This window comes from Miniopterus schreibersii, assembly GCF_964146895.1.
Source record: "Miniopterus schreibersii genome assembly, chromosome: 6".
Lineage (NCBI taxonomy): Eukaryota > Metazoa > Chordata > Mammalia > Chiroptera > Miniopteridae > Miniopterus > Miniopterus schreibersii.
Genome location: NC_138107.1, coordinates 52,398,325 through 52,421,571, shown reverse-complemented (window position 1 = coordinate 52,421,571; position 23,247 = coordinate 52,398,325). Strand labels below are relative to the sequence as shown.

Sequence of the window (23,247 nt, the reverse complement as noted above, 5' to 3'; positions counted from 1 at the left end):
GGGAGATGACATTTGATAGCCATCAAAAGAGAAAGAACTAGACAGTGTCACTGATGAGATTATGCTACTGTTACTCTACTGCACAAATATAAAACATTTCACACAGCCAAGCTGGGATTCTAAATCACAGAAGAATTTGTGCCTGTACCTTGGCAGCAGGACTCCTGAGCTTGGTGTTTTGCCTTCATGTTTTCCCTCTTCCTCTTTTCCGCCCCCAGTGAGTGGCCTCCTCCTGGCTACTTGTGAAGCTTCTCTGAGCCTCCAGTTCTGGCTCCTCTAATGGGTCCCCTCTTTGCACCTGCTGTCACCAGTCTGCATCCGCTTTGGCCTTAGGGTTCCCAGTGTGGGTAGCAAAATGCACTGTGGTGCTTGAGAGCTGGCTGCTTAAATAAAGATCATTGTTTAAGCGGCTGGGAGTCTTTTATGATGGGTTTCTTTCTTGCCTAGTACTCACCTGAGGGCTTTATTTTGATGATTTGCATTTGTGTCGTCTGAGAGACACTAGGTAGATGTTGATCAGAATGTAATAGCAGCATTAGATGTGTCCACTGGAAACTGGCATCAATACCTTTGGGCCAGAGAATTTTACATCCAAATTCCCCTTTTCAGTATTCTGATCATTCGTTTTTCTGTGGTATAATTGTGTGTGTGGTGTGTTTGCTTCTCTCAGCGTTTTGCTGCATCTGTTTCCCCTTGGATGTACAGACGGCAAATGGTAACTGGACAGTTGTGCCAGCTTCCTGGCTCCTGGGCTTCTGTCACGGCTGTCCTCAGTTCAGGGCCGGGCTTTGCATCGTGCAGTTTGCTCCTGTGCCCCCCCCGCCCCCCCCCGCCGCCGTTGCCCGAATGGCTGGATTGCACGCTGCTGTCCCTTCTCACTAACACCTGTCTCTCTGTAGTCCCCCCTTAAGGAATGCATAATTACCAGCCACAGATTTTTGAAACTGCACTTCTTTTCTGTTCTGATACTGAACATTCTGCCCAGAGTTTGTCTTTTCAACATTTTGGTTATTGATTTTATTTTTCAAGTGCAATAATATAAATAAGCGGTCTGCTGTAGTTTTGAGTTAATGAGGGTTTGAAATGGACTTCAAGTATTCTTGTCTGGTTTTATAATGCAGGTAACAGTCTGATGCAGTAAATTACCATAACTGAATAATTCAGGAGTCACAAAGCTCCTCTGCCATGGCATCGCTAAAATAGATAACAGCATTGCATAAGGAAAATGGCAGATGTTAAATATTTTTCATTAATAAGAAGTTGGAAATTTGTAACCTTATCCATGCTTACATAGTTTCTTAAGTCCCTCAGCCAGAATTTGTATTTTATTATTTTTCAGCTCATAGGCATTTTGATGTTAGACACTGGGCTGCTCTATTTGTATGGAATTTTTTTTTTTAATGAACTACCATTTAAAATACCCTTTTGCTGTTTGATTAGAAGTGTAGGGTCCAGTTAGAGCATTCATTCCTGCATTTGCCTAGCTTTTGTTTCAAGTGCCTGCTGCCTTCTGGTTACCAGTGAGGGTACAGAAGTAAATAAATAACCCCAGAAGGGAGACACACAAGGACACAACCCTGCCACCAAGGGTTCAGAAGGGGCCCCTGGAGGAGGAGCCAGGAGATTTTTGGATCCCTCGTTTGTGGTGACTGAGGACATGGAGTCTGGCGTCAGAGGGCCCAGGTTGAAATCCTGACTCCATCACTTAGGAGATATATGACTTGGACTAATTACTTCTCTGGGTCAGAGTGACCCCCCTTTAAAAAATAGGAGTATTCATAGAAAGACCCTGTATGTGGATTAAAATGAGGGATTATTTATAAAGCCCTTAGGATAGTGCTTGGTACATGGTAAGAACTACATAACTGTTTTAAACAAATCAAGTGAAATAACACGTATTTTGACCTAAATGAGGACTGAGGAAAACTCTGTTGTGAAAAATATAGAAACTTACTGGCAGGTATTTTACTATTTGTTTTCAAAGGTATGGAAATTTCAGTTGATAGTTAGCCTATGTAAGAATTTACTATCTCGCCCGGCTGGGCGTGGCTCAGCGGTTGAGCGTGGACCTAGGATCCAGGCAATCAGGGTTTGATTCCTGGTCAGGGCACACGCCTGGGTTGTGGGCTCGATCCCCAGTCAGGGGCGTGCAGGAGGCAGCCGATCAATGACTCTCTCATCATTGATGTTTCTATCTCTCTCTCCCTCTCCTTTCCTCTCTCTGAAATCAATAAAGGTATATTTAAAAAAAAAAAGAAGAAGAATTTACTATCTCTAGGTTCCTCCTGCAATGCCTTGGCTAACTTTTGTTTTCTATATTTTCAGTTATGTTCACATTTTCAGGGAAGGAAGAACTTTCTAACAATTAGGCTCCAAAATGAAACAAGCTGCCTTTTGTGCTATTGTGAAGCTCTTTCTCATTACTGGAAAGAGCCACACAAAGGTTGAACCTGCCTCAGATGTAGCTTTCGAGATGCCTGTATTGGGTATAAGTAGAGGGGGTCAAATAAGCAAATGCCTAAAAGCCAATTAATTTTGGTTTTGGTCATGCATTAGTCTGTAAAGGCACACAACATTGGCAGCAGGGGATCTGGAGGTCTGAATGGCCATTTCAGTGGAGAGGACAGTCGAGGTTGAGAAAGCTTCACAAAGGAAGGTGGAGAGTAGAGAGTTTTCACTGCTGGTCTAAATGTGGAATTCTTTTTGTAGAGAATGGGGAGATATTGCATGTTTTCAATAGGGGGGTGACCTAGATGAAAAGGTCTCGTAACAGGTGCCCAGATTGAAAGCAGGCGGCCTGTTAGATGGCAAGGCTGCCATGTAGACAGGCAGGGAAGAGAGGGTGTGTAAGAGGCATCCACGATGACATTGAGCCTCAGAAACTGAGGCAAGCTAGGTTAAGTATTTGGATATTAGAAAGAGAGCATTTCGTATGCAATTCTAACTCATTTATTCATTCAGCAAATGTTTATTGAATGTAAACAGTGCAGAGCTCATAACCCCCGATGATGGATTTATCCTGCTATTTTCATTAAGAGCAAAACAAACAAATGTGCATTCCACATCAAGTTGAAGCCCCACTGTAGTGAGCCTCATTACAGGGCAGTTGGATGCATTCTGCAAGCTCACCTGAGATATAGTGCCTGTTACAAAAACAGTGCTGCTTTCTCTGGACCACTGCATGTGGTAGGTCCTTCACTTTAGTGAAAATGTCTGATTAAGTGTTTGCATTGAGCACAGAGAAATCAGAGCAGTGGAACTGAAGAAAAGCTTTTATATTCTGCGGTTAAGTCATATTTATTTATCATAGCCCTGAATCCCTTTCTACCTTAAAACACCTGAATACCAAAGTAAACTTATCAGAGCACCAATTGTCCAAGATCTGGTTGTGCCTCTACCATTGTCCTTTCGTGCGTCCAGAACCTTCCACTTTCTATCTCACTTCTGGCTCCATAGTTTAAGACTGGGAATTGGTTTTCCATTAAGAAGAACAGATGGCTGAGCTTTGGAGAGCTGATGCATTTCTGCAACTATCAGTATATAGCACTTAGCACATTGTTAGTGCTCAAGAAATGTAGCAAAAATTAAAACAGATTTTTAATAGACTGACTTTGCTGTTGTTGAGGTGCCCCATGGGAATTTTTAAATCTCCATTGTTACAGAAATCTCCAGCCATCTTTTGAAAAGTAAATCAAAATGGAATGGAAATTTCCCTTTTATTTTCTACCTAAAGGTGACTCTTAGGCTCCTCCCCTCTCCTCCAGAATTAAATGCCTGGAAAATAGATAGGATTATAACTTCCTAATGCCGGACTAGTATTTTTACCCTAAGCACAGTGCAGAAATCTGCAGTGCCTGCTCAAAGTCCCAGGAAGTTCTTCATACACGACTTGTTTTACAAGACGACAGGAGCACAGAGGTTGCCTTCTGCTCAGTTCTTGGGTGAAGGAATGAATGTCTTGTTCCCTGCTCATGTTGACCATAGGACTTCTGAGCAGCTCTGCTGCTTGTCAGATGCATTTCCCACACTTAGCACAGGCCACACAAGTGGCCTCTGTCAACTCTGATAAAAAGGGACGCTCAGCACCCTTTTATGAACATTCTCCTTTGAACCTGTCAGGCTCTAAAATTAGGCAGGAGCTGCTATCACCAAACATTCTTCCCTCCGAGGGGCTTGCCCTTTGCCATTTACCGTCAACTTTCATGGGTGAGCATGTCCCCACTGCTGGCGATAATGGGAGTCCTGGCATTTGCCTCAAATAGCACCAGATCTGAACTAGATCAGATTCGGGGGTAAAGACTGTTTTCAGGAGCTTAAATGGTTGTGCGTCTTTGAATGTCTTAATAAGATTGATTTTGTTACTAAATGTGTTCCTCTCGGGAAAAGCAATTGTTTCAACAGAGACAGCTGATCCTCCCATAACTGATGTCATTCTCTTGAAGAGCAGCAATGTTCCCTTGGTTTGTTATGTTTCCTAGCTCCTCTTTTTCCTTTAAAGGCAGGTGTTTTTATGTCATCTCTTCGAAACCATATTCAGATGCTGACACAGCTGGACACGTATTCATTGACTGCTATCTCAGGCCAAACACTCTTCTACTCTGTTTGGTGATGTCTCTAGAAAGTTGTGCTTGATCCTAGGGATGGGTCATTTCTGACAGGTTAGACTGTGCACTTCATGTAAATGCAAACCTTTTCTCTCTTTTCCTTAATAGATTTTTTTATTTATTTAAAGGATTTCAGCTCAAAGCTTTGTGAGCTCTTATCTGTTACACAATCATTCATTAAAATATGGTTTTTAACGTACAAAATTAGAAACTGCTTTAAATTAAATTACTTAGAAATTTGGGGGTGCCTTCTTTATGGTTCACTCAGGCTTTTTTTTTTTTCATTTGTGAAATGAACTGTATCAATTAAGCCTTTTAAATATACTATTGACATGGAATTTTTTTAGTAGAGCAGCCTGTCAGGATATGGTGGGGTTTTTATTATTTTAACAATCTGTCTTCAAAATGGTAACACTGAATACTGTGTGGAGAAGGATCCTCTTTCTAAGCAGGCTCATTTTGCTTAAAAATAAGTAAATAATAACCCCTGTATCTGGAAAATGGCTTTGACATGCTCAAGTACGTTTCCTGTTGAAGAGGGGTAACAAAAGCAGGAAAGCAGAGAAAGCAAATATCTTCAGGAAAATATTTGTCTCCTGGATCCCATAGAGACAATTAATCATTTGGGGGTAGGATATATTAAATCTATGCCAAAGGTTCTGCCGTTTTCAAAAATTTGCATAGTCACTCCCAATAAAGATATTTACAAGGAAGTCATAACTTGAAGTTTGTGAGCGAGTGGAAAAAATTCCGGACCAAGGGACGTGGGAGGCCTGAGGGGTAATTTTCCAAAAGCTGCAGTGTTACCTTAGTAGAGTCTTACTCTTGTGGATTTTAGGTTTGTCATTTGTAAAAATAAGAAAGGTGACCTGCTAGATGAGGTCCTGGAGTGACCACCTCTCCTCATACCTAAAACGCTTTAAATCCCCAGAACTTGGAATCACCACCTTAATTTCCCATGGCTGAGAAAGAACTGACACCAACTGTCTTTACCAGGTGGCACAGTCTTGTAGCTGCTCAGAAAATACCTATCCCTGTCCCCTATCCCGAACCAGCACATCTTCCACAGAGGCTGCTGCTCCTTAGGCCTCACTGTGCTTAATGTTCTTGGTTTTCTATATGGAGTAACATTGTTATGCTGCTGTGAGAGTCTCCAAAATGAAGAATTTTTTTTTTAAGGGGAGGAAAACAAAATTTAAGGAAAGAAGCTTTCTTAATATTTTATCAACCTTTGGCTTGGCTCACTCATGTTTAGAAATAATTGTGGCTTTGAATTACTATTGTGCTGTTTGTTTTTTATTTGTGGCAGCATCCATGATGGTTTCATAGTAAAGCACGCTAAAATAGTCCCTCTTATGAGGTCTCAAGGGTGCTTGCAGAGATAATCTGTCGTGGGTTCTTTCGTGGTAGTCGTCATCCATTAGGGTGAGAGGTGTGCCAGAGGCAGACCTTGTTGTGGATGCTGGTGCCACAGACTCCTTGTTGACCTGGATCTGTTGCACACCCATTCGCTGAGGACAGGGCATGTCAGCTCCGTGTGATGAGCCTGGATGGCAGACGGACTTTTTCTGTTACGCAAGTGGGCGCCAGTTAGATCCCATGTGAGCACTTTGTCTCCCTGTCCGTTAAGGATCCCATTAAAGGTTTGTCATCCAATTAAAGGGCTACGGCCTACTGTAGACACTCAAAAAGTTGGTATTTCTTGAGTGCCCAGCAGCCCCGAGGAGAAGGAATCCAGTGGGTTAAGTCAGAATTAGAGGTTTTTAGGCATTAGTAACACGTAAAGGGCTGGCCAAGGGTCCCAAGCTGTGCAAGAAAGCCCAAGGCAAACTGACAGCCAGATAGAGTATAAGGGACTGAATGTTGTAAGAGTTGTTTTTTTAAAAAAAAAAAAAAAGCGGGTACCCCAGGAATAAGGAAGGAAAGGAGGTGGTAAAAGAAAAAATTGGAGTCACTGGGAAAGTCAGAGTTCCTCCCTGAAGATCTAAGGCCAAGGGTAAAGCTAAGGCAGTGGGTGTTTGCAGTGCCTGTTGGTTAATTTCTGTAGACTGCAGGTCCCATGACCGAAGGAACTGTCCATGTCTTGTTCATCTTTGTCTCCAGTGTTCAGTGTACCACCTGGCACATAATGGACTCAGCAAATATTTGAATGGGTGGGATGGAAGCAAAGGTCTTGCAATTGAGGCATTTAAGCCTGTGCAAGGTCGGGATGCTGGACAGGTAATCAAGTTCATTGATAAAGTCACTGAAGAAAATCACAGGAGAACTGGGTAAAGAGAATTATAGAGTCCCATATTGAAATTGTTGAGGGTTGTGGGAAAATAACTGGTTTTAGTTGATATAATTGACAGGACAAAGAGAGGGATAAAAGTAGATGGTCTGACTGGTTTTTGAGCCCAGATCCACCTGTCAGAGTAGCTCGGGGGCATATTAAGTCTGCAGTTTGGAGGCTTCACCCCAGACCTGTGCAATCAGAATTTCTGAGAAGCCAGCCTGGGGCACTGTGTCTTTAACATGTTTGTCACAGATGCACAGGACCAGCAGTGAGGTTCAGGAACCACTGGTGTGGATTCCAAAGTGCAGCTTTCTGGCTTGGCCAGGTTTGGAACCAATGGAAACGAGGAGTTTCCTAGCTTGTCCACCTAACTGAGCAAATCCAGGGCAAAGGGACAGAAAATGCCCCAAAGCCTCAAAGAAAAGTTTGTAAGGAAGCAGCTTCAAGAGGAAACCAGTTTCAGTTGAAATAGAAAGTGCTTGATGGAAAATGGCTATTTCTAAAATGCCTAAAAATCCCATGAGTGGAAATGGCAGAGAATGTTGAGCGTGTGTGTGCGCGCGCACGTGGGGGGGGGGGGGTAAGATACATATACAGGCATATATGAGGTATGTATGTTTATTGCAGGACTGAGTCAGCATTCCCATGAGGAGTTTTGAAGATGACTTTATTGTACTTGTCTTCACAGTGCCCTTTCACTTGTGGACAGTGTTCAGAATGTTACTTTAACATTGTGGAACCACACCAACTTAAAGCTTGGATATAGTTTTACAACTAGGGGCATTAGGGGACTTCGTGCTTTTGTTGGTTTTCTAAAAGGATGCCTTTGCTTTGGAGCCAGATGGGAGAGTTGCAGACCCATTTGTAGACATTGGAAGTCCTATAGGTGGTAGCAAGAAAAGTGGTGCCAGAGGAGGAGGCCACATTGTCACAAAGCAAGATGGAGCACTCTGGGAGAAGAGGAGGGTCTGAGAGTTAGCCAGGGGAGACTAGCAGTGCATCAGTTGTGCTGACTGCGGGCAGAGCAGGTGGCAGGACAGGGTGTTGCCTGTGGAGGGGTGAGCTGCATGGAGAGGGGTTAGGTGCCAGGGCAGGGATTTGAGGATAGGTGGGGAGTTGGGAGTGGCTGGAGGGAGCACTGTTTGAACAGCTGACTCAGTGAAGGTAGAATCATGTGAACAGTCCAGGGCGTGTTCATCTTTATGTCTCCAGAGCTTAGTGTAGTGCCTGGAACTTACCCCAAATATTTGAATCAGCAAGTGGATAGGGGGTGGAAACAAAGGTCTTGACATTGAGGCATTTAAGCCTGTGGAAGGTCAGGATGCTGGACAGGTCATCAGTTTCATTGATTAAAGTCACTGAAGAAAATGGTGATGCTGTGGTTAGAGTGCTCCAAATTATTCCCCAGTCTGAGATGCAGGACCTCGATTTTAGTTCATTAGCCCAAGCCAATCACTTGAAATGTGTTCCTCTTACTCTACGTTTACTTGTACCACCCACATAGTTACACTTGATTAAAGGCTGCTAACTGCCACTAAATTAAGTAAAACTGTGCTGCTCTGATAATTCTGAACTCTGGAGCATTCTCCATGATGCCTAAACTGTCAGATTTATCTTTTTCTCAGTATTTCTCTCCAATTGAGAAACAAGTGCTTTTTATACTCCTGTTCTCGGCGGGTCTCAAAAACCTGTCACACCTGCAGGCGCATTTTGTAGCCTGTGTGCCTTTCTCCAAACCTGCACCACCTCTTCCCACTGTTTATTTCCGAGCACTCATAGGATCTTTCTACAGTAGAATTGCTACCTAGAAAGCTTTAGATAAAATATGGCTGCAAGTTACACCAAGTGTAAAGGCTTCTGTCCTTGATTAATATGTGAGGTTAGCAAGACATTTCTAAGCTGGGCACTTTCCAGATGCCATTTGGGTAAAGAAACCATGTTTACCCAAAGAGAAAGCCATCTACAGATTCTGTCCGAAAGAAGCCATTATCAGCTTTTGGTGGCTTATCGCTTATTCTATGGCTTAGCATTTGAATAGCATTTAATATTCTCTTTCTTGTCCTTTTACTCCTTTTATCCAAAAAGTAATGAATATAGAAATGTCGACTGAACTTGCCTGAGGTTGCTTGGATTCGGGAAGGTTTTGTGAGCCTTAATTAAAAATACTGGAGAAAAGTGGGTTTGTTTGACCTGGAATAATAGGATTTCTGTGCTGTTTCACCATCTACTTTCTGAGCGAATGAATATATGTTTTGTTGTTGCTAACATTAATTCAATAGTTGTACATAGAAAAATGGAAGGCAAGTCGAGTTATCAACATTTAGAAAGGAAGTTGAATGTGAAACTTTTCTAGAAATCTCCCTAAATGAAATTGTTTGGCAGGATGGCCAAATCTGACTTTTTCCAATGCTGGGAATGGAAAACAAATGTGTGTTTTCCGTGCCCCTCATGAAGGCCGCATCTTAGGATGAAGAGCTGAGGCTGAGTGGGGATAAACGGTATGCCCAAGGTCACCTGGCTAGATAGCTGTGGAATAAGAATTCAGACTCGGGTCTCCCTATTTTCAGACCCATGTGCCTATCACTGCTCCACGGTATCTCCACAAAAACTGCAAGCTACTCCACTGTCAGATACCCTTAGTGGTCCTGGGTTTCCATACATCTTGAAGACAGAATTACTGCATGTGTGTTTCCTGTGGAAAAGCATGCAGGTGCTGACCAAGCAGTGCTAACCATTCTGCTTTCTTTTGTTCTAGATTTTCTACCCTAGCAAGGATGGTACAAAGATTCCAATGTTCATCGTGCATAAAAAGGGCATAAAATTGGATGGCTCTCATCCTGCCTTCTTATACGGCTACGGTGGCTTCAACATATCGATCACACCCAACTACAGGTAAGCATGGAACGTTCTTGGCACTTCAGCATGTATTTGATCCCCTCCATAGAATGGAAGGAAACCAGAGCGTCGTCTATTAAATTATATTTTTCTAATATAGTTAACCATATATTTCTTACCTGTCAGAGGGGCAGGATTGTGTTAACTATGTGCATTTTTGGTTAGGAATTTCAGGATCGTTACAAGCTAATCTTATGTCTTCAGTGGGATAGGTTGTTAGGGAACTAGATGCTGAAACTGTAGCTGCGAGGTTACAGAAGGTGATCTGTTGAGTTTTCAACAAAGGAAGCTCCTACCTTCAGTGTTTGGCATTTGCTACCACCCCACGGCCCTCATGTTCTCTTCAGAAGGAATGATTTTCAGCTTATATTTTTTTTAGCAGCACAAGTCCTAAAATAGACTATTCTAATATTCAGCCATAAGTATATTTTCTATGTACTCTATTGCTTCATCCATTTTAAACTGTCCTACACTGTTTCTGTGATTATTTTTCAATCACTTATGTTCAGGGAGAAAAATCTAAATTTATACATTTGCTATTGTTTATATAAATGTCTCCTGACAGTCGCAAACTTAACTTTAACACTCATTCATAGTATAAAATAGAATTTGCTTTGAGCATTTTTCATAAAAGCAAGTAGTCTCCTACCAGCAAGATCAGTTTTAAGCTAGCTTCTAAATAGTGCCTTCCATGAAATCTGATTGACAGGTTCATCTTTCATGGGCTGGTGACCATCAGGACATAAATTCAGAGTAAATTCCACCAACTGTCCCAAATTTAAATACAAGAAAAATGTTACTTCATTTTGAGTACTTGACATCAGTAGCACATTCTGCTAATTACTTAGGATTTAATGAAGTATAAAACAGTCCGTGCCCTCAAATGGTTTATAACCAGATTGTGAACTGTATTGAACATCTGGCTAAAGAGTGTGATTTTGTCCTTTTGTTAGTGAGCTGATGATTTTACACCATCATGTGGAACAATATTTTCAGAAGATGTGTGAGGCATCATCTTGTGAGTGCACCAATGGTTGCTCTTCATTCATTGTACAGTGACATTGCTGTTCTCCATTCTAGATGGCTAACTCTATACCAAGCACCATCCTGGGCAAGGCCTGAGCCCACAGGCGGGCTTCCCATCTCTTACCAGTTTCCCAGGCAGTGAGATTTGCGGTTTCATTAGTATCCATGTCCGTGTAGTAAAACCAGAAGCCGTATTTATTCCCTGTGACTATTAGTCTCAGGATGCAAGGGAATAGCTGTTGGTTCATTAGATTCACCTAATCCTTACAACAAAAAATAGTGTGTCATTGTTTGCCCCTCTTCTCAGAGTGATGAAATATAAGCTTCAAGTTACAATGATGCCTGAGTGCAGGGCCAGTGAACATGTGCTTCATCTAATGAACAAGTCAGGGGCTTGTACCTTGAGTCCCATGCCCTTGGTCCCCACAGGGTGGCTAGGATCAAGACAGCACTGATTCCTAAGCAGGTCTGCAGTCAACATCATTTGTTTTTGTTCATTTGTGCAACAGGTATTTATTAAGCCTGCTCTGTTGGGAATCAGGAAATGACTGAGGAAGGTCCCCTTACCATTTTTATCCCAGAACCCAGTGGATATGCTGATAGTTTCAGTAGAGACCATCAAGGGTGCATGAAAAATGCTGAAGACAAGACCAAGCAATTGACAATCCATTTGGCCCGTCTAGTAGGATGGTGTGCTCTCATGCCCACCCTGCTCGCTTTTCTCTTCATCCTCTGGGTCCAGGGAATTGGTAAAATTCTCAGAAATAGTTCTCAAAGACAATTTTAACAGCAGCTAGAAAAATGTCACTCAGCATTTTTAGGATCAGAGTAGAAAGAGGAAGAGAAAAACATGAAACCCAAATTTTCCAAGGGACCTAATTCTGTTTCCTAGAAGCTTTGTGCTGTAGTTTCTTCTGTTTATTTGTAGAAAACATTCTTCAGCCATCAGCTCTCCATTCTTGTTTTCTGATTTGTGTCCTTCACCTCCGCTTTACCATATATTGTCTAGTTTAACATTTAGGTTTCTGTAAAACTACTTAAAATGCACATTTCAGAACTCCCTTTTTTCCAGTTTGAGCAATATGGAAAGAGACTGGGAAAAAAATGGTAGCTGAGCAGGGGCCATTATTGGGTGTCCCTAGGAGCCCAGCACCCTTCACACCAGCCTGTGTCACATGGCTGGCAGGATTCTGTTTGCCAAGATAGTTGTTGAAAGATTCAGTATGAAAGGAGGGCCTCTGTTTTTTTCTCTGTTTGCATTATGAATTGTGTATTCCCACTTTGTATAGTGAAATATTTGCCAATATAGTAAAATGAGATCTGGATACTCATGAACATGTATGAGCTTTGCAGTTAAACATTAATAAGAAGTTATATGTGTTTTACTTTAATCAAATAATATAAAATATTGGGCTCCAATTTAGATGATATTACACATGGATAAAAGTGTTTTCAGGGATACTTTTCACTGTATCTTTATTGATTTCAGAGAGAGGGAGAGATAGAAACATCGCTGATCGGCTGCCTCCTGCATGCCCCCCGTGGGGATCGAGCCCCCAACCCGGGCATGTGCCCTGACCGGGAATCAAACCACGATCTCCTGGATCCTAGGTCGATGCTCAGCAGCTGAGCCACGCCCGGCCGGCCACTTTTTTTTTTTTTTTTTTAAGATGGAGGGAAATAGCATGGTCCTTACCTTGATATGTGGATAATGGTTAACCACTTCTACTGTTTCTCAGCGTGTCCAGGCTTATCTTTGTGAGACACATGGGTGGCGTCCTCGCAGTGGCCAACATCAGGGGAGGAGGTGAATATGGAGAGACGTGGCATAAAGGTGAGGTATTTTAACTTTTTAATTGGTTAAAATTATATAGGTTTCAGGTGTATACATCATCTCTATATTGTATTGTGTGTTCACCACCCCAAGTCAAGTCTCCTTCCATCACCATTTATCCCCCCTATACTTCCCCCCCAATTTCATCCTTACACATTTCTTTTGTATTCTGTTTAATGAAGCACCTATTTTCCGGAAGCATTCACTCTAGACTATAATCTTAGTTATCTGCTTTGTTGGCAGTGCATTGTGTAGCTTTTTGTCTGTCCTGTCAGAAGTGAGTCGGGGGTATGTTTTGTATTTTTTCTGTCTCCTGTTAGCCTGGCTTTTACTGTTCAGCATTATTTGGCTATCTCTAAGCAGACCTCAAAGCGAGTCATTTTCTCTTAAAAGAGCAACCTGAACTAGAGCTTTTCTTGTTCCCAGTGTGGGCATCCGTTTGCCCATTTCCCAATTTCCCCAACATTGCTAAGAAATCGTGTCCTCCCAGCGTTGCTGCTGTGGCTATCACGTGCAGACTGTAGACACAGGAGCTAATTCAGTGTTCTTCTCTGGTTTCAGTGATTCCATCTCCATTCTCTGGCCTCCTGAAGCATGGGAATGAAGCTTCTGTACTTAGCTTCATTCCCAGATTGTCACAACTTTTGTAAGGAATACAAAAGCAATTTTTATTTTTAAAGCCCTACCTCTTCCTTCTCTTCATACATGGAGCACACCCCCTCTCCAGGCTTTTGTGTATCTGGAATTCATAGACTAACCAGTGGCCTGATGATGATGTTTCTCACCTGCTTACTCCTGTGCCCCATGGAGGAGGAGATGGCACCTTCACTCTCACCAGCTCCATGCTCCTCCACTCCCTCAGCAGCAGCCATCGTTTATAAGAAGGCCTGCCGGGACAGAGGCAGCCACTCATGCTTGGGGTTGGTCAGCAGCACCAGCCGGAGGGCTCTCCTCCCACAGCAGGAACATCAGAGACCACCCTTCAACCACTTGGTCTTCTCTGCCTTCCCAAACCCGAGGCCAGTGGCTCTGGTTTTCTGCATAAAATCAAATCAGCAGATATGATGGTAGACCTGTAAAGAGATTTTCATAAGTACCTGTTAGGTATCATGGTGTAGGAAAGGCCCAGACCTGACCCCTGGGCATCCAGCATGCATCCCAAGGGCTGTCAGCAGGCAAACTATTTGAGTCCCTTAGCAAGAGTTTCTGATTGACACATGGACTCCAGGCCTGCCTGCCATCTCAGGTCCACTTCTGCCATATCATCCCCAAAGACTTTACCAGTTGTCATTGTATTTGAAACAGCACAGAATTCATTACATAATTTTAACTTTGACCTTATATTAGAATTTAGTTACACTAAAATCATACTGTGAAATTGTGATATTAACAAATGACTGATAAATCGAGAATGAATAAGAATAGAATTTCTGTATACCATAGGTTTGATTTATATCCCAACTTCATGTGCTAAATCTGGACCCCTTACCTCGCCTGATTTCCTAGTTTAAATGTTTGTGGTGTAGCCACACACCCACCCACCCACCTGCACAGACTCCTGTTGTCTCCTCGGAGAACCTGGACTCTCTACAAGACCCCTCTAGCCATCAGGTGCCCGCCATGCTCTAAGAGGGCAGAGCGCCCTTGGTCCTGGTCAGCACTTCCTTTCTCATCTCTCTATTAATTACAACATTTATTATCCAAAAGCCTTGGGGAGCTTGAGTGAGGCTAAAAGTAGACCATGTTTATTTGACAGATTCATAAACTTTCTCCAAATTTACGCAGTGAAACAAACAGAAACGGACCTTTTCCAATTAGACCCGAGTATACTGAACATTGATGAAGCTAAATTCCATTCTATTCATTTAATGCTCTTTAAAAAATATAGTAATATACCCCAAATGATATTATTCCTGGAAACTGAGTCATCCTAGCTGTTCTAATTCACTGATAATTTCGTATTAAAATTTTAATAACATTTATTTTGATATGAAAAAGTTTCTTTAGTAACACTGCTTCATCTTTAATTGAATTCCTGCAGACGTGGTTAATCTCAAATATCTAATTAGATCTGTCTGCCTTTCTTACTTCAGAGGCAGTTATTTTAGACTCTGTCCCTTTGAGGGCATGCCTTGGCCTTCTGGCTTTTGCTTTTGGATATTTCAAGACCTTGCAGATGTTCCTCTCTTTAAGGAATTGCATTATGTGGTTTTATACATTGGAATGACTTTTAGATGAGAAAGCCCAGCTTCCCTGGGAAGATGTTTCAGACCCTCTTCATTCAAGACCTGAGAAACCTCCCCACCAAATTCTGATTTAAAACAAAATTGGAGAACTTACTCCTCACTTACCCATTTTAAACTCCTGCGGAGAGGGATGAGAAGTGAGCCTCTGCGAAGCACTTGCGTCTTCCCAGGGAGGGGAGCCAGCATAGGCCCATCGTGGTGTGATGGGTGGAACTCAGAGAGGGTGGAACTCTGCTCCAGGTCTTGTTCAGTTTTAAGTTCAGCTTCTCCGAAGTCCAGGTTCTTTCATTTTCACGGTTCACTGATATAATAGAACATCTTTTTCTTCCCTGTGGGGAACTTGCCTTTTAAGTTCTAGGAGTTCATAGAAAAAAATATAGATGCACCAGATGGAAGTTGAATTTGTCTGAGGCATTTTTCTAAAAGTGGTGTTAGCCCATTGTGTTTAAATTAAGTTGAGCAATAGTTGAAACTATGCCCTGTCATCATTTGAATTCCCTTTAGGTTAAACTGTTTTCTCTAATATTTTGTGCTGTTTAATTAAGTTTTTTTCACTTTGGCACATTGTAGGTGGTATCTTGGCCAACAAGCAAAACTGCTTTGATGACTTTCAGTGTGCTGCCGAATATCTCATCAAGGAGGGTTACACGTCTCCCAAGAGGCTGACTATTAATGGAGGTTCAAATGGAGGCCTCTTAGTGGGTAAGAACCGAATTTTATTCATTGTACTTACTAAACACTCTCGAGGTTTTCAGATGCACTGTCTGTAGACAGCTCTTGATTTACTTTGGCTCATGGATGGAAGCACTGGTACAAAGAAAACAAAATCTATTTGTATTTGGGCCTAAAGACCCAGCTGAACCCACATTCCACAGACTTGACTCATGACAGCTTTAAAAAGCTGTCTGGCTTCCCTGCTGAGCTTTTCTGGGCTGCACCTCAATTCTCTCTCCAACCGGGTGGGACCCCTCCCCCCCCAGACTGGAGCCACAGATTTCTAGGGTTCAGGCAGCACAGTACTGGCTGATAACCCCTCTGATTTTGTTACTCAGAACTTGTAAGATGTGATTATCACCAAGCATTTGTTGCATAACTATACCTGGTGGTGCTAAATGCTATGGGTACAGAGAAAAGTCATGAGGAAAATGGGGAACATACAAAAATGGATCCACAGCATAATAGTAATGAAAGAGTTTACAGAAATAATTCCCAGAGTATTGAGGACCTTGTGTGCCCAGCCCAGTCTGGGCCCTTGATGTGCATGCTGCCTGGGAGACACTGTAATATCCCCTCTTACAGAGGACACTCGGGGGCATCAAGAGGTCTAGTAGCCTGCCCCATGTGACACAGTTGGAAGTAATGGGGCTGGGGCCTATCACTGTAGTTTTAGATTCTGCCCTTTTAATCTTTCTGAGGCATGGCCTCTAAGTACCTAATTTTTGGTAGTTAATGAAATTTTAGTTTGCATTTTCTCTCTCAGCAGCACTGAATATTGTCGTGAACATTTATGGTGGACCTGAACTTTGCTTGCTGGGTCTTACATCCATCGTCATTAGGACATGAGGGCCCGTTGCACAAATGTAGAATCACATATATAAGCGCAGCTTAAACACGCGACGATTTTCGGAGTTCTCAGTCCACAGTTGGGAGGGAGCGGGCAGGTGGCGGCACATGCACGCACTCCTTGTCTTGTAAATATCCTGAGTCATGTCAGAACCTGAATTTCTCTCCTTGCTCTTTACCCCAATAGAATACAGTCTTGAAAAAAACATTTGCCTTTGAAGGTAAAATATGTACGTCCAAAATAACTTGTTTTTAACTTAGAAAGTGTATTCATAAAGTTCTTAGGAACAACACAGACATTTTCATTCTAGTCTGAAGAGGCAGACAGTACTCCTGAGGCCAGCATGGGCTCGGAGGGGTCTGGCAACCATGAGGAGGCCCACGCCTGTCGCTGGGCCCAGTGAACGAGGCAGAGGTAAGAGATGGCAGGGGATAAACCAGGCAGGACCTCAGAGCCAGGCTAGAGGACCTGGTTTAGTGTGAAATGAGAAGCCTCTGGGGAAGTTTTGAAAGAGCCACCATAATTTGACTTATTTTTTCAAAGGGTCATGCATTGATCCTATTATGGTATTAGTTTAGATGGAAGGAGAGCCAAGGGCAAAAAAGCAGGCCAGGTAGGAGACTTCTGTCCCGTGAGAGACAGTGGTGGCTTGGACCTGGGGTGTAGTGATGGAAGTCATGAGAAGGGGTCAGATTCTGGGTATATTTTGAATTGGAGCCAACGGAATTGGCACATTGATTACATGTGAAGTGTAAGAAAGATCTAAGGACAAATTTAAAATTTACTAGAAGATATTGAAAATACCACCTAATTCCAATAGTGCGAGAGTTGTTTTGTAATTTACTGGTTCATGCAGCAACTCCTTTATATGTTCAGAGTTTTATATTCAGGAGTTGCTTGTGTCAGTTGACAAACCTGGTCCCTTGAGAAACCTGCAGAGATGGAGTTCCCCCAGCGGGAGGTGAGTGCCTATTTAGAAGGGCAGGTTCCTGTCCCTCCCGCCTCAGGCTGAGAGAATTGGGATCTCCCAGGGTAGGACTCAGGATTCAGTATTATGAATAGGCCCTGGAGTCAGAATTGGAGCTGTTTTTTCCCCAGAGCCAGGAAAAGTCAAGATCCCTTGACTAAGTCCTGTCTATGCCAGCTTTGATGTGACTTCCTCCCTAACCACCTCACACCTGGTTAGGAACCCCTGTACCCATTATCATTGCTTGCTCGGTTCTTTATATTTCCCACCAAAATATTCACTGACCTATCCCCAGACCTAGTGCCAGGCACATGACAGGTGTTCAATAAATATTTGTTGAATTATCAAAAAATTGTATACAAAGGAGTATTTTTAGAACAGGACAAGAAGGTTAGAGCCCTGAGCCAGGTTTTAGGCCCTTTTCTGCCTTGGGCTGTATGAACTCTTTCTACTCAACACTTTCCCACATCTACCAATTCTCCACCAACTGGGTGTCCTCCAGTTCACTTCAGTTCTGACCCCACAGAGTAAGGGCTCAGACCCACAAGGCTGCTCCCACTTCAGATGCCAGTCACAAGTCCTGGGGTTTCCAGGACCCTCTCCTCAGGTTCAAAATTTGCCAGAACACAGGAATACTTTTTTTTACATGTACCAGTTTGTTAAAAAGATAGAACCCAGGATCAGATGGAAAAGACACACAGATAGGGTAAGGTGTGAGGAAAGGAGTAGACACCCACCTTCCCGGCACCTGAATATGTTCACTAGCCTGGAGGTGTTATGGAGGCTCTGTTATGTAGGCACGAGTGATTAATCATTAGGTATTAGTGATTGATTCAAGCTCTAGCCCCTCTCCCTCCCCAGAAGTTGGCAGGGAGCTGACAGTTCCAACCCTCTAATCATACGGTTGGTTCCTCTGGCAACTGGTCCCCATCCTGAAGCTATCTAGGGTCCCACCCAAGAGTCACCTCATTAGCATAAACTCTGGTGTGGTTGAAGGGCTAGTTATGAATTACAAAAGACGCTCTGGAGTTCTGTGCCAGGGACAAGGACCAACATATATATTATATTGCATCATTACAGACTTGTTTTGAGATCCCAAACAGGTTTCTTAACCTCCCTCATCACCTGTGAAAGTTGAGGAGGGGACACAGGCTCTTCTGAAAGCCCAACCCTCCCCATGGAGATTCACTTTAGGGAGTAAAACTCATTACTGATAAGAATATCCCACCCTCGGATATATTGAAAGGACAGGGGAAAGCTGTGGGATGTTAATCAGGTGATTTATGATGATCTAAGAAAAAAGTCAACCAAGGTTCTGAAAGCATCTGAGTGTTTGTTTTGGTTCATGTAGGTGTTTAATGATAAACTGCCTCCCTTTTCTTTCCATCTTGGTTTTTAGCTGCTTGTGCAAATCAGCGTCCTGACCTCTTTGGTTGTGTTATTGCCCAAGTTGGAGTAATGGACATGCTCAAGTTCCATAAATACACCATCGGTCACGCCTGGACCACCGATTACGGGTGCTCAGACAGCAAACACCACTTTGAATGGCTTATCAAGTAAGGTTTTAACTCATATTGATGTATATGTTTGATATCCTTTTGGCTGATTGTTCAGAATTACAGTGTTTGACTCCTTGCTCTCCATGTCTCACATTTGCATATAACTTACTACAAAAGTAAGGGAAGTGATGGGAATACCTGTTTCTCCCTTGTTTTGATCTTTAACAAAAACTAACTACAGAGATGTGAAAGGCAGAATTCTAAATGTGTGCATCTCCCCCGGCCCCCAAGATTGCTGTCTCCTTCTCTTACGCACTAATCTGGGTACTGCTGTGAAGGACCTTGCAGATTAAATTAAGGTTACTAATCATCTGACCTTAAAATAAGGAGATTATCCTGGATTATCCCAATGGGCCCAAACTGTAATGACATAGCCCTTAAAAGGCAAAGCACTTTTTCTGACTGGAGTCGGGGATGTCGCAGAAAGGGAAATCACAGACTGGAAGTGAGAGACGGACTTGACCCATCATTGCTGGCTTTGAAGATGAAAGGAGGGAGCTCTAGAACCTGAGAACAATAGCTGTCAAAGAAATGGGACCTCGGTCCAAAGCTTCATGGAACTGGATCCTGTCAATAGCCTACTTGAGTCTGGAAATAGAATTTTTTCCAGAATTCTCTGATAAGAGCCCATCTAGCTGACACCTTGATTTTGGTCTGGAGAGATCTAGAGCAGAGAGAACCCAGTTGAGCCAGCCCAGACTTCTGACTTTTCAGAACTGTGGGATAAGAAATCAGGGTTGTTTTAAAGAGCTACTAAATGTGCGGCGCAGCAGTCAAAAACCACTTATGAAAAAGGTGTCCTCAGACCTTACATCAGTATAGATGGGATTTCCTTTCTTAAGAAATAAAGAATATATGCAAGTACAGGTAAACTTATCCTGTGCTCTCAGTGTATCTATACGTATTTGAAACTACAGGTTGCCGTATGGAAGTACTATACAGCTTCCCTCTCATGTCCCTCGCCCACTTTGGCGATCAGGAGAAATGGCAGATGTTTAGATTCTTAGGACTTTGAGCTACATTCTTTTTTTGGCTCTTCACTCTTTACTTCCCACATGTAAGGGTTTGGGGATTATCAGCAGTATTTAGGAATTGCCCTTGGACAGTCTTCTCAGTAAGTTAAAAATTGATCAAGTTTTTTTCTTTCATTATATATGCTTTTTATGGCTAGCTCTTTCCAGTTAGAAATTTAGCTAAAATTACTGAATTTTTTAAATTGGATACTTTTAAACTACTCAGTTCAGTTCTTTACTTTGTAAAGCTGTTATTTTTAAATGCACAGATAACCTCATTGACACATGCTAGTAAAAGCTGAATATTTGATGAGAAACCTTCATTCAGATTAACTTAGAGAAAATATGCATTTTGGGGGAGATCAGTCCCGTTTAAACTCAACTGAAAATACTGAGTTAATTGGATTATCAAAGATAACCAAAATATTTGATGGAACCTGATACTTCTAAAATTATCTTGAAAGCAAAAAAAAAACCACAAACTTCTAAAATTTCTCTCAAGAAGTCTATGATATACAGAGTGGGGTGGGGCAAAAGTAAGTTAACAGTTGTGTGTACACAAAACAGTTTACTCTTGTTTTATTACTTATTTTTTGTATTACAACTGTAAACCTACTTTTGCCTACCCCTATATATTCTCACTTCAGACTTTAATTTTCCAACCTAGCACTCAGGCCCGCGTTTTCCTCTTACCGGCTGCTCCCAGATGAGCAGAGAGCTCATCCCCACACACGGGAGCCAGAGGGGCCTATTAAGGAGCTGCTCAAGCCCTGCACCCCTGGAGTGTGTCCCATGAAGCACCATCAGGGATATTAACTGGCGCCCCCCCAAAAAAGAGCTGGATAAATAAAGCCTAACAGACTTTTTTCTACAGAACTTCTTAGAATCTTTAATATATAAATGTGGCATATGAATCTTGTTGGGGAGAGGGGGAAGACAGTATTAATAGGCAGAGTTTTCCAAACTTGTTTCCTCATAGAACTATTATCTGTAGGGCTGGGGCAAATCCAAAAACACTCTGAAATGAGATCAGAAAACTGGTCCATTGCCACCCACCTTATCTATTGGGAGACTAAACCCCAAAACGTTTAGATTGGCTTGGTTAACTGAGTAGAAATTTTACCATTTTTAACTACCTCCCAAAATAAAACCTGACTAAAACAGTTGATTACATTCATTAATGTTGAACCCTCTGAAAAACATGGCAACATACTGAATAAAATGTAAAGAAAAAGTATCCAGAGATTTCCCTCACTTAACTAGTATCAGTCACTGTGTAATTCAACTGCACTTTTATTCTAAAACCTTTTGCTAACGTAACTGGCTACTTACCTTGTACTTCAGAAGGTGCCTCCTCTGCTCTTCCACGAACTTGCTCACTACTGGCCAAAGGCAGTTCTTCCTGCTGGAGTCAGCAGGAGGTCAGCCGCCCGTCCCAGGGCCAGGGACAGGAAAGTAGGCCCAGAGAGGACTCGTGATCTCCCTAAGACTGCCGAGCTGAGCCCAGAATAAAGGGTTTATAGATGTTAAATGAGCAGAAAACTGATTTTAAGTTCTTCAACAAAAGAAAGGCTTGCGCCTATTACATCCATAGTCCGTGATTTAAAAAGACAGGCCCTGGCCGGGTGGCTCGGTTGGCTGGAGCGTGTTCCCGCATACCAAAAGGTTGCAGGTTCGATTCCCAGTCGGGGCACGTATGGGAAGCAACCGATTGATCTCTCTCTCTCCCCCTCCCTCCCTCTCGTCTAAAAATCAATAAAAACATATCCTCAGATAAGGATTAAATAAAAAATAAAGACAATTAGTCCACTTAGTGACAGTGAAGAAATAACCTGAAAATACCCACAATAGTAAGTGTGCATATAAGTGGGGTTATTTCAATAGCCCTGTGAGTTTCGTTTCTTATATAGTCCTCCAAAGTAGGAGCCAAGTGACAGAGCTCATCCCAGTCTCCAGCGGCCCCAGCCAGTGAAGGCTAAAGGACGGGGCAAGCGCAGCTGTGGTCACCACACAGCGGTTACCCGCGGGCCGGCCGGTAAACCACGTGCGCCACTGTGCCCCGCCCTCCTCGGTCACCCTAGTGAACAGACAACTCTGCCTTTGATATTTAGCATCATGCTCGTGCCTTTGCCTTCCAGATATTCTCCATTACATAACGTGAAGTTACCAGAGGCAGACGACACCCAGTACCCGTCCATGCTTCTCCTCACCGCCGACCACGATGACCGAGTGGTCCCGCTTCACTCCCTGAAGTTCATCGCCACCCTTCAGTACATCGTGGGCCGCAGCCGGAAGCAGAGCAACCCCCTGCTCATCCACGTGGACACTAAGGCGGGCCACGGCGCTGGGAAGCCCACAGCCAAAGTGATAGAAGAAGTCTCAGATATGTTTGCATTCATAGCGCGGTGCCTGAACATCGACTGGATTCCGTAAATGGAATTTCCCACCCCCTCCTGACAGCCGCAGAAAACCTCAAGGGCTTTCACACCGTTACACCGAGAAACCACTGGGCATAATACCTCCCCACGTGAACACTTCCTGCGCTCACAGACTGCAGTTAACAGAACTGCTGCGGGAATAATTTTATCTTTTTTAGGCTGCTGCTTTTTAGCAAGCCCTTGGCGGGGGTTTTCTGTTTTTTGGGTTTTTTCCCCCTCCACCCTGTGCAGGCACATATTTTAAAAAAAAAAAAAAAAAGGGCATGTTTGGATAAATAACAAAATGGCAGCCAACACATTGTGACTATTAGATTGCTGAAATAAATAAGAGTCATAGTCAGACATACTTCATATAGAATACTCGGTGAAATTTGCTTCCATAACCAATATATCTCTAAGTAAATGTGAGAACTGTTCTCATGGAAGACTTCTTTGCAACAACAATAAACGTTATTTAAGAATGGGAGACTTGGTTGCTGGTTCCTTTGTGTTGAGGGGCAACTCTGGAAGTGCAGTCATTCTGGATCCTGTCACTTTTCTGTGGGAATAAGCAGCTTGCCTTTCCATGCAAATTAATTTCCAAACAATGAAGTCATAGAATGTTAGCACTGGTAATAAGTTGAGTGCATCCATTCCGGCCCCCTTGTTTATCGGTGATGAAGCGATCAGAGGTGGCTCACTGTCTTACAAATTAACTACTCAGTCTGCTCAGAAGCTGGGGCTCGTCTGGTTTGGATGCCTCCTTTGAAAAGTCAGTGGACCAGAAACTAAAGATTATGCACCTGTTTGTCTACCAGTTTGTTTACAAAGTATAACTGGAAATCAG

The 23,247-nt window shown here is 42.8% G+C and overlaps 1 protein-coding gene across 1 annotated transcript in view; it reads left to right on the top strand.

Annotated features, from left to right (window-relative positions):
- The window catches only part of PREP (prolyl endopeptidase), a 103,726-nt gene extending 80,839 nt beyond the window's left edge, over window positions 1–22,887 (top strand). Inside the window, exons 11-15 of the mRNA XM_081141094.1 lie at window positions 9,635–9,771; window positions 12,540–12,634; window positions 15,451–15,582; window positions 18,811–18,967; window positions 22,122–22,887. Coding sequence (XP_080997220.1) covers window positions 9,635–9,771; window positions 12,540–12,634; window positions 15,451–15,582; window positions 18,811–18,967; window positions 22,122–22,416 — 816 coding nt within the window. The 3' untranslated portion in view covers window positions 22,417–22,887. The remainder of the gene's footprint in view (window positions 1–9,634; window positions 9,772–12,539; window positions 12,635–15,450; window positions 15,583–18,810; window positions 18,968–22,121) is intronic.
- Window positions 22,888–23,247: the final 360 nt, after the last annotated feature.